Source organism: Mirounga angustirostris, unplaced genomic scaffold, assembly GCF_029215605.1.
Source record: "Mirounga angustirostris isolate CCGP_5_RB_7025 unplaced genomic scaffold, mMirAng1.0.hap1 SCAF_7, whole genome shotgun sequence".
Taxonomy (NCBI): domain Eukaryota; kingdom Metazoa; phylum Chordata; class Mammalia; order Carnivora; family Phocidae; genus Mirounga; species Mirounga angustirostris.
Window position 1 is genome coordinate 88,688,856 of NW_026991715.1, and position 12,314 is coordinate 88,701,169.

The following is a 12,314-nucleotide window of genomic DNA, read 5'->3' on the forward strand; positions in this document are numbered from 1 at the left end:
ACCCAGGACCCTGGGATCATGACCTGAGCTGAAGGCAGATGCTTAACGACTGAGCCACCCAGGCACCCCAATATGCCTAAGAATTCAAAGAAATGATCATTAATATACTCACTGGACTTGAGAAAAGAGTGGAAGACATCAGTGAGGTCCTTAACAATGGGATAAAAAAGACCCAGAGATGAAGAACACATTAAATGAAATAAAAATACACTAGATGAAGTAAATAGTGGAAGCAGAAAAATGAATCAGTGACTTGGAGGACAGAGTAATGGAAAGTAATCAAGCTGAGCAGATGAGAGAAAAAATTATGCATAATGAGAATAGACTTAAGGAATTCATTGATACCATCAAGCATAATAACATTTGCATTATAGAGATCCCAGAAGGAGAAGAGAGAGAAAAGGGGGCAGAAAATTTATTTGAAGAAATAATAGCTGAAAACTAACTGAATCTGGGGAAGGAAACAGAAATCTACATCCAGCAGGCACAGAGATCTGCCAGCATATCAGCCCAGGGAGGTCCACACCAAGACACATAGTAATTAAGATGGCAAAAAGTAGTGATGAGGGAATTTTAAAAGCGCCAAGAGAGGAGAAACCAGTTACATACAAGGGAAACCCTATTAGGCTAGCAGTGGATTTTTCAGCAGATTTTGCAGGCCAGAAAGGAGTAGTATGATATAGTCAAGGTACTGAAGGAAAAAAACCTGCAGCAAGAATATCCAGCAAGGCTATCATACAGAATAGAAGGAGGAATAATTTCCCAGACAAACAAAAGTAAAGGAATTCATTACCACTAAACCAACCCTACAAGAAAAGTTTAAAGGGGACTCTTCAAGTGGAAAGGAAAGAGTAAGGAATGTAGGAAGCACAAAAGTAATAAAAATAAGTAAAAAAAAAAAAAAATCCATCAAAGGGGGGCGCCTGGGTGGCTCAGTCAGTTAAGTGTCTGCCTTCGGCTCAGGTCTTGATTCCAGGGTCCTGGATCAAGTCCCCATAGGGCTTCTTGCTTAGCAGAGAGCCTGCTTCTCCCCTGCCTGCTGCTCCCCCTGCTTTTGATCTCTCTCTCTCTGGCAAATAAAATATTTTTTAAAAAATCAGTCAAAGGACTCATGAAATAAAAGGATATAAAGTATGATACCATATACCTAAAATGTGGAAAAGAGAGGAGTAAAGAATGGGTTCAACCTTAAGCGACCATCATCTTAATATAGGCTTCTACATATAGGAGATGTTGCATACAAACCAAATAACCAAAAAACCAATAATATGCAAAAATAAAAAGAAGGGAATTCAAGTATATTACTAAAGAAAGCCAACTAGTTGGGGGAAGAGAGCAAGAGAAGAAAGGAATGGAGAAAAACTACAAAACAACCATAAAACAAGTACCAAAATGGCAATAAATACATACCTATCAATAATTACTTTGAGGGGCGCCTGGGTGGCTCAGTTGGTTAAGCGATTGCCTTCGGCTCAGGTCATGATCCTGGAGTCCCGGGATCGAGTCCCACATCGGGCTCCCTGCTCAGCAGGGAGTCTGCTTCTCCCTCTGACCCTCCTCCCTCTCATGCTCTCTGTCTCTCATTCGCTCTCGCAAAAAAAAAAAAAAAAATTACTTTGAATGTAAATGGACTAAATGCTCCAATCATAAGACATAGGGTGACAGAATGGATTAAAAAACAAGACCCATCTATATGCTGCCTACAAGAGACTGATTTCAGACCTAAAGACACATACATATTGAAAGTGAAGGGATGGAGAAGCATTTATCATGCAAATGGATGTGAAAGGGAAGCAGATACTTGTATTTGACAAAATAGGCTTTGAAATAAAGACTGTAACAAAAGACAGAGAAGGACACTATATAATCATTAAGGGGACAATCCAGCAGGGAAATCTAACAATTGTAAATATTTATGGACCCAACATGGGAGCACCAAGTATTTAAAGGAGTTAATAACAAATATAAAGAAAATAATAGATAGTAATGCAATAATAGTAAGGGACTTTAACACTCCACTTATATCAATGGGCAGATCATCCAAACAGAAAATCAAGAAGGAAACAGTGGCTTTGAATGACACATTGGACTGGGAGGATATAACAGATATATTCAGAACATTCCATCAGCAAAATACACATTCTTTTCAAGTGTTCATGGAACATTCTCCAGAATAGATCACATATTAATATGGCCACAAAAAAGTCTCAACAAAGTCAAAGAGATCAAAGTGAATCCATGCATTTTTTCTGACCACAACACTATGAAACTAGAAATGAACCACAAGAAAAAATCTGGAAAGACCACAAATACATGGAGGCTAAATAACATGCTACTAAACAATGAATGGGGTCCACCAAGAAATCAAAGAGAAAATTAAAAAAATACATGGAGACAAATAAAAATGAAAACATAATGGTCCAAAATCTTTGGGATGCAGCAAAAGCTATTCTAAAAGGGAAATTTATAGCAAAACGGGCCTACCTCAAGATACATGAAAAATCTCAAATAAAAAACCTAACCTTACACCTAAAGGAGCTAAAACAGAAGAACAAACAAAACCCAAAATCAGTAGAAGGAAGGAAATAACAAAAATTAGCAGAAATAAAACAGAAACTTAAAAAAGCAGTAGAACAGATTGATGAAACCAGGAGCTGGTTCTTTGAAAAGATTAACAAAATTGATAAACCTTTAGCTAGACTCATTTTAAAAAAAAGAGAGGAAGAGGATTCAAATAAAATCAGAAATGAAAGAGGAGAAAAAACAACTGACACCACAGAAATACAAAGGATTACAACAGAATTTATGAAAAATTACATGCCAACAAATTGAACAACCTAGAAGAAATGGATAAATTCCTAGAAATATAGAGCCTTCCAAAATTGAATCAGGAAGAAATAGAAAATTGGAACAGACTGGTTACCAGCAATGAAATTGAATTAGCAATCAAAAGACTCCCAGCAAACAAGTCCAGACCAGATGCTTCACAGCAAAAGTCTACCAAACATTTAAAGAAGAGTTAATACAACTCTTCTTCTCAAACCATTCCCAAAAATAGAAAAGGAAGGAAAACTTCTAAATTCATTCTACAAGGCATGCATTACCCTGATACCAAAACCATATAAAGAGACTAGAAAAAGAGAACTGCAAGCCAGTGTCTGTGGTGAACATAGATGCAGAATTCCCCAACATAATATTAGCAAACTGAGTCCAACAATACATTTTTAAAAATCATTCACCACCATCAAGTGGGATTTATTTCCAGGATCAGGGGTGGTTGAATATTCACAAATCAATCAGTGTGATGCATCACATTAATAAGAGAAAGGATAAAAACCATATGCTCATTTCAATAGATGCAAAAAAAAAAAAAGCATTTGACAAAGTACAACATCGATTCATGATAAAAACCCTCCACAAAGTAGGTTTAGAGGGAACATACCTCAACATAATAAAGTCCTTATATGAAAAACCCAGAGCTAACATCATCCTCAATGGGGAAAAACAGAGCTTTTCCCCTAAGATCAAGAACAAGACAAGGATGTCCAATCTCACTTTTATTAACAATACTGGAAGTCCTAACCATAGCAATCAGACAAGGAAAAGGGATAAAAGGCATCCAGATTGGTTAGGAAGAAGTAAAACTTTCACTATTTGCAGATGACATGATACTGTATATAGAAAACCCTAAAGACTCCACCAAAAAACTACTAGAATTAATAAATGAATTCAGTAAGGTCCCAGGGCACAAAATCACTGTACAGAAATCTGTTGCATTTCTGTACACTAATAATGAAGCAACAGAAAGAGAAATTAAGAAAACAATCCCATTTACAATTGCAGCAAAAATAATAAAATATCTAGGAATAAACTTAACGAAGGAGGTGAAAGATCTGTACTCTGGAAACTATAAAACACTGATGAAAGAAATTGAAAACAACACAAAGAAATGGAAAGACGTTCCATGCTCATGGATTGAGAGAACAAATATTGTTAAGATATTCATACTACCCGGGCGCCTGGGTGGCTCAGTTGGTTAAGCGACTGCCTTCGGCTCAGGTCATGATCCTGGAGTCCCGGGATCGAGTCCCACATCGGGCTACCTGCTCAGCAGGGAGTCTGCTTCTCCCTCTCCCGTCCCCCCCTCTTGTGCTCTTTGTCTCTCTCATTCTGTCTCAAATAAATAAATAAAATCTTAAAAAAAAAAAAAAAGATATTCATACTACCCAAAGCAATGTAAACATTTAATACAATCCCTATCCAAATACCAATAACATTTTTTCACAGAACTAGAACAAACAATCCTAAAATGTGTATGGACCCACAAAAGACCCGAATAGCCAAAACAATCTTGAAAAAGAAAAAGCTCGAAGTATCACAATTCCAGATTTCAAGTTATACTACAAAGCTGTAGTAATCAAACAGTATGGCACTGGCACAAAAATAGACACATAGATCAGTGGAACAGGATAGAAAGCCCAGAAACAAACCCATCATTATCTGGTCAATTAATCTTCAACAAAAGAGGCAAGAATATGCAATGGGAAAAACAGTCTCTTCATCAAATGGTGTTGGGAAAACTGGACAGCAACATGCAAAAGAATGAGACTGGACCACTTTCTTACACCATACACAAAACTGACTTCGAAATGGATTAAAGACTTAAGTGTGAGACTTGAAACCATAAAAATCCTAGAAAGAGAATATAGGCAGTAATCTCTCTGACATTGACTGTAGCAACTTTCTTCTAGATCAGTCCCCTAAGGCAAGGGAAACAAAAGCAAAAATAAACTATTGGTACTACATCAAAATAAAAAGCTTCTGCACAGGAGAGGAAACAGTCAACAAAACTAAAAGACAACTGACTGGGAAAATACATTTGCAAATGACATATCTGATAAAAGGTTGGTATCAAATATATAAAAAACTTATACGACTCAAAACCCCAAAACCAGATAATCCAATGAAAACATGGTCAGAAGACAGAACAGACATTTCTCATCTCCATACAGATGGCCAACAGACCCATGAAAAAATGCTCAACATCACTCATCATCAGGGAAATGCAAATCGAAACCACAATGAGATATCACCTCACACCTGTCAGAATGACTAAAATCAAAAACACAAGAAGCAAGTGTTGGTGAGGATGTGGAGAAAGGGGAACCCTCTTGCCCTGTTGGTGGGAATGCAGACTGGTGCAGCCACTGTGGAAGACAGTATGGAGTTTCCTCAAAAAGTTAAAAATTGAACTACCTTAATTGCACTACTGGGTATTTACCCAAAGAATATGAAAATACTAATTCAAAAGAATACATGCACCCCTGTGTTTATTGCAGCACTAGTTACAATAGCCAAATTGTGGAAACAGCCCAAGTGTCCATCAACAGATGAATGGATAAAGAAGAGTGGTGTATATATACAATAGAATATTACTCAGCCCTAAAAAAGAATGAAATCTTGCCATTTGCAGTAACATGGATGGAGGCAGAGTATAATGCTAAGTGAAATAAGTCAGTCAGAAAGACAAATACCATATACCATATGATTTCACTCATATGATTTCACTCATATGTGGAATTTAAGAAAAACAAATGAAGGGAAAAAAGAAACAAACCAAGGAACAGACTCTTAACTGTAGAGGACAAACATGGTTACCAGAGGGGAGGTGGTGGGGCAGTGGGTGAAATAAGTGATAAGGATTAAGGAGTGTACTTATAATGATGGGCACTGAGCAGTGTGTAGAATTGTTGAATCACTATATTGTACACCTGAAACCAATATAGCACTGCGTGTGTATTATACTGGAATTAAAAATAAAAATGAAGTAAAGATTTTATTGGTGGAGGGGAGCTTGTTATATAGAGAAAGGGAAAATAAATATTACAAAGCGAATTGTGCATAGTTTCTTTGTTTCATGTAAAGCCAGAAAATGTTTATCATCTGCTTGTAGAGGTGTTCACTCATCTTTGCAGTATATTTAGAAAGCTACCAAAAATATAGGCATTTCTCCTTGAGCATGTTCTCATGAGCAAATTAGATGTGAAAAGCTTTGTTTATTAGAGTATTACTTACCTTAAGTTCACTATTTTCACAATCACAATAGAGAATCAGCATAGTTGTAGTGTTATGAGGGAAGGGAGAGAGGGAGGGAAGGAAGGGTTTGGTTTGGGGGTTTGTGTTTTGGTGAGCACATTTTGAGTTTTTCTGTGGTTGTTTATCGTGACATTGGATAATAGCAGCAATAAGTGTTTTTACTGTGTAATAAAATCATAGGGACATTGTATTTAAGCAAAACTAGGTATGATCAGTGGGTAGGTTTTATATGGAAGTTTTTAAACTATATATACTTAAACTATTTCAGTTCTTTTAGTATTTATTGGGATATACGCACTCAGGAATCTTTTATTGATGGAGCACATAATCAAAAATAGTTTGGAAATGACTCTATCTAGCCTCCAACACATTTTTTCCCCCATCAAAACAATTACTCATAATTTCTGGTGCTTCAATATTAAGATATCAACTGTAGAATTACCACAGAAAATGGTATAACATTGGCAGTACTTGTTTCTAAAACCTAAGTATTTGTTGTCACAAAGGTAGTTAAAATAATTTGAATTTGCAAGGTTTTCATAAAGTGATTTGGTTTTTCTCACTTCCACTTGTGTCCATCAAATTAAAGCAAAACCTAGCTCTTTTTTTTTTTTTAGAGAGAGCATGAGAGCAGGGGCATGGGGGTGGGAGAAGAGAGAGAATCTTAAGCAAGCTCTCCACTGAGCCACTGAGCACAGAGCTCAATCGTGAGGCTTAATCTCACGACCCAGGGCTGAAATCAAGATTTGGAGGCTTAACTGACTGAGCCACCCAGGTGCCCCCAAATCTAGCTTTTTATAAAAACACTTTTTCCACATTGTTTCAGTTCCATGTTGTTCCATCTATAGTAAGTGCTTTGTGTTCACTTAATGGTCTTAGGACAGTGGGAAAGCAAAAGCTTCTAACATCATTGTGATCCTAGTGTTGGTAGTAAAAATAATGTTTAGCTACAGAAGGTATTTGGGAAAGCTACATCTGAAAGGTACTAATGTCTTGTAATAGGAACAACTCTTGAACAGGTTAATGCTACTGTTTAAACCCTGATGCCTACTAACACAAATCAGATGCTCCTTCCCTTTACACATATACCATGCTTTCTATAAATCTATTACATTATACTGGCATCTGGATTAGTATAAAGATCAAATTTAGGTGTAATTTTTAACTTGTTGAACTATTTTTTGAGAGTAACTTAAATACCAATATTTTTACCACATGCATCATGCAATTTGATATATGACTTATATTTGTACAATTTTCCTAAACAAATCTATCTTATAAAATGAGGTGTATTAAAAAATTGAACTGCTGCAATATGTCATCAGTGTGTGAATATATGTATATCTAACTTATTATATAAGAATGATTTAGCATAACCCCGAGCTGTTAAATGATAGCCATAGTATGACTGTTTATACGAATGTTTTCAATAAAATGAGATCTAATTTGGTCCCTTACTTTCTTTTAGCGAAGAGTAACCAGAATTCAACAAATAGAAAAGGACATACTTCGTATACGGCAGCTTTTACAGTCCCAAGCAACAGAAGCAGAGGTTAGTAAGTTGGTTTTTTTGTTTGTTTACAGATATAGATATGGAAAAGAAAATGTCTAATTAATGTGGCATCATTGAAATATAGATGTTTCTTCTAGAGAATTGAGACACTTCGTAAGTTTTTTCATGAAATTAAATGAATTATCAAAAACCTTGACTATGTTGATCTTTTAATAACTCCTATCAATTAAAATTTATAGAGCCGTAAATACAGATACTTTACTTCAGTCCTCAGATTACATATAATCAGATAGCTAACTTAAATTGGCTATTATCAACTAGTAAATAAGCTATTACCTGTCTGTAATTCATGATTAAAACTGATCATACAAATTTATTTATGCTTGCTCCACAGTCCTCATTAAAATTATAGTAAAAGCATAAAATGAAAAAGGCACAAAGACAGGGGAGGTAACAATAAAATTGGGGGAGCTGGAAAGCAGGTAAATAAATGCACGGTTTTAGTATATAGTAGTGAATTAATACCTAAGTCAGCTGTAGGAAGTCACGAAGTAACTCATTTTATACTGTGGAGTCCTAAAAGGTTCCAAAATAGGTACCTCTGGATATAAGGATTAAAAAAGGTGGCTAAAATTTTAGTTAGAGGATGACTGAAAATTTGTTAAGATGCAGGTAGAGCCTCCAGAGGCTGTCTTGAACTCTCAGTAGCAAGTAACTTCTTTCCAATCCCAGCAAAAGAGGAGGGACTTATTCTAGAAAGGGTAAAAGAAAGGGTCTTTAGGTAGAGGTAACCCTAATGTAACTGAAGTTGGGATATCATACTAAAAACTGAAATAAGTGAAAATTTACTTATGAATGCTGAAACCCTCACTCACTTTCAAGCTTATAATACAGGCAAGTTTCTAGAAGCAACTTCTCTAAGAAATGTGACTAACCCAAGAAAACAGACCTGAAGGTACTGACATTGGAGGACTCCCCAGTAAAACAACCCAGCTGGACCACCCTATAGAGTAGCTGTAGTTGCCAGTCTTCATCCTTCATGCATAGAGCAGCACTTAACCTTTTCGTAGGTAGCCCATTCTGAAATAGGGATGGACAGCTAAAGACTACCAGACATTTTAAGTAAGTTCCTAAAAAGAAAGATGTAATGGAAAAAGATAGTATGCAGAGAGAACACTTTAAAACCTAAAACTAACATTCTCAGATAAAAGAGGATGCATCCGTAGTGGTAGGAAACGATGCTACGCAAACGGAACATTCAGAGAATTCAAGAAAGAGTTCTTGGGAATTAAAAGTGTGATGGTAGCAGAAATGAAAACTCAGAAAGGTTAGAAGATAAATTTCTCGGAAAACAGAAAGATATGAGATGGAAGACAGAAAAGATGAGAAAATCAGAGAATCATTTCTGGAGGGTTCACTATTCATATAAAAAGGAGTTCCAGAAAGAGAATGGAGGAGCTAGAAGGAGGAAATTATCACAGAAATAAAATACCCTAGAATTGAGGGGCATAGTTTTCCAAATAAAATGGTCTCTTTGGTATCCAATACCACAGATGAAAATAATCCCACAGCAGGCACATCATGGTACAGTTTCATTTCACTAGGAATAAAAAGGAAGTCCTAAAACATTCTAGAGAAGGAGAGGAAATCAAGCAAGAAAAAAACAAAACAAAAAACCAGGAATGTAAATGTCTTTAGCTATATAAACAGCAACACTGGGAGCTGGGAAGTAGAATACCAATTTCTTAAAATTTCTGAAAGAAAATTATTTCCAGCTATATTCTAACACCTGTTCTCTGACACCACTGGGTGTCCCGTAATTCCATTCAGTTCTGACACCCAGAGTGCGGAGTGCAGACCCCACATTTAAGGATAAAGTCATTCACAAGACTGCCCTCACTTCAGACACCAACTACCAGTGTCAGGTGTCCTCAAGCCACCTGCACTCTGCCCAGCTTGCTGTACATTCTATTCTAAGTGGGTATATTCTAGTGCAATTCAATTCTGACACTTAACTACCTAGAATTAACATAGCCTATACAGGTTAATGGCAGAGTCCTTCACAAGACTAACCCCCCCCCAAGGCACCCATATTTCTGCCCAACTGGCTACAAATTAGGGGCTTCCCACACCCCCCTAGGTTCAGTAATTCACTGGAGTGACTCAGAACTCACTGGAAATACTAACATACAATTACAGTTTTATTATAGAAGATACAGATCAGGAACAGCCAAATGAGACCAATATAGGGCAAAATCTGGGGAAAGTGAGGGATAAGAATGCAGAACTTCCGTGCTCTCATAGAATCTCAACACGTCATTCTCCCAACATATCAATATGTTCCTCAACCAGGAAGCTCCACTGAGCTTCAGCGTCCAAAGTTTTATTGGGGTTTCATTATGTAGGCACACTTGATTAAATAGGTAGCTATATTACTGACCTCAATTTCCAGGCCCCTCTCTTCCTCCTCCCTGGAGGTCAGTCTGGCCCAAAGTTTCAACCTTCTAGTCACCTGTTTTCCTCTATGTCTGACTCTTAATATCATAGGAACTTTGGCTTTAGCACATCTGAATTTGAAATATGCAGAAACATGTATTTGCTAAGTAGGCATTTTAAGTACAAGTACTATGAAGTCATATTCCTAAAAGCAGTTTAACTTGGCTGACTTAAGCCAATAAAAACTCGGTATTTGTAATATAAGGAATAAGTGTCCATTTTGCAATGTTGACTCTTAAGGACTGGGGGAAAAAAAGAACAGTATCTCTGCTCCTTTTTCAGTCTCACTGGTATTGTTGTTTGGCAGTATTCTGGTTGTTGCCACCCCTTTGGCTTTCCAGTGTAGTTTATCTTTTTTTCCCACTTGATTAAACTTACTGTAACACTCTATTTTTTTAACTATTTTTAAAGAGGCAGCCTTTTGTTTTTATTGAGCAGTACTACATTTTATATTTTCTCTTTTATATTTTCTCCTGCTATTGTTTTTCTCATTTCTGTAGTTACAGTTTTTTCCTCTTTCTTATATCCTGATTATTGTTGTCTGCATCTAACAGATCCTTTTATATTTCGGAATGAATATTTGCATTTATTTTTTTCTAGTTGATTGAATCTTTTATTTGTATGAAATAGCTCTGTGTATAGCATTTAATGCTCTTCACCTTGAATTTCATTTTGTTTGCTATTAATATTACCACCCTAGCTTTTTGTTATCATTTTCCCACTATAATATATTCCCTGCTGGTATTTCAAAGTTTACCAACTTTCTGTCCTCTGGAAAGCCCTAAAAAATTGTTGTTTGTTCATTGCCTCCCTTATTTTCCAGCATGGTTATAAGTTTTTTGCAGGTTGGAGACTTGTTCGTGTTTTTTTATTTGTTCAAAACTTTTATTCATACCATTGGATCTGGGGCCAACTGTGCCAGCTCTCCACTGTTGTGATCCAGTCTCTTCTTGTTTTCTTTTGTTATGAAAGTGATTATATTAGTCATAGCCTACAGTGGTTACATTTAGTCTACTAGTTCAGTGAATGTAGATTAAAGGAAGGTGACATATCACATTTAAGAAAGAACCAAAACTTTTTTTTTTTAATTTGCTTTTTAAAGTTTCTTTATTCCATTATTGTTGTTCGGCTAATATAGATAAGTGGGAGGATCTGGAAAATGGAGAAAACCAGGGCTTGGACACTCATAAATTAGCTCACATACAGCATAGATTAGAAAAGAGAGGATATCTGTCAAATAATTTCTCCACTATGAAGCGTATTGCATATAGCACTCTTTGTCCTGCCTGTTGACAACTCTGGTTTAGGGTCAAGATGCAGTACATAATTCAAGTGATGTAATTATTGTACATGATTCAAATATCAAAAATTACAAAAAGATATGTGAAGCAACCAGTTTACCACTTTCTTGTATATCTTTTCAGAAAAGGTGGATTATTTATTGACCAGCAAATACATTTGGGGAGATCAAAAAGATGGGAGCTGTGAGGAGAGTTGTAGCATGGTTGTAAAATCTCTAGAAAATAGCCAGTGAGAGAGCCAGGTGGCTCAGTCAGTTGAGTATCTGACTTCATTTCGGCTCAGGTCCTGAGATGAAGCCCTGCATCGGGCTCCGCTCTCTACAGGGAGTCTGCTTGAAGATCTCCTGTCTGTTCTCGCCCTCAAATAAATAAGTAAATAAATAAATCTTTTAAAAGAAAAAGAAAATAGCCAGTGAGAAATATTTATTAAAATCCTATGCAATCTGTACCTCTGAAACAAATAATGCAATATATGTTAAGAAAAAAAAAAGAAGAAGGTAGTGGGAGGGGAAGAATGAAGCGGGGGAAATCGGAGGGGTGGACGAACCATGAGAGACGATGGACTCTGAAAAACAAACTGAGGGTTCTAGAGGGGAGGGGGGTGGGAGGATGGGTTAGCCTGGTGGTGGGTATTGAGGAGGGCACATTCTGCATGGAGCACTGGGTGTTATGCACAAACAATGAATCATGGAACACTTCATCTAGAACTAATGATGTAATGTATGGGGATTAACATAAGAATAAAAAAATAAATAAATATAAAACTTAGAAAAAAAAATCCTATGCAAAGTACTTTTGTAACTATTAGTAAAAGGAGACCGCTCAATTTAAAAATTTTTTTAAAAATTAAAAAAAAAGATTTGAATAGATGTTTTACCAGAAAATGTACAGAAATGGCTGGTAGGCAC

At 36.3% G+C, this 12,314-nt stretch overlaps 1 protein-coding gene across 11 annotated transcripts in view; it reads left to right on the plus strand.

Annotated features, from left to right (window-relative positions):
* The window catches only part of APC (APC regulator of WNT signaling pathway), a 133,211-nt gene that overhangs the window by 79,713 nt on the left and 41,184 nt on the right, over positions 1–12,314 (plus strand). For all 11 annotated transcript variants that reach the window (XM_064596467.1, XM_064596469.1, XM_064596470.1 and 8 more), the window contains one exon: positions 7,565–7,648. In XM_064596467.1, the coding sequence (XP_064452537.1) occupies positions 7,565–7,648 (84 nt within the window). The remainder of the gene's footprint in view (positions 1–7,564; positions 7,649–12,314) is intronic.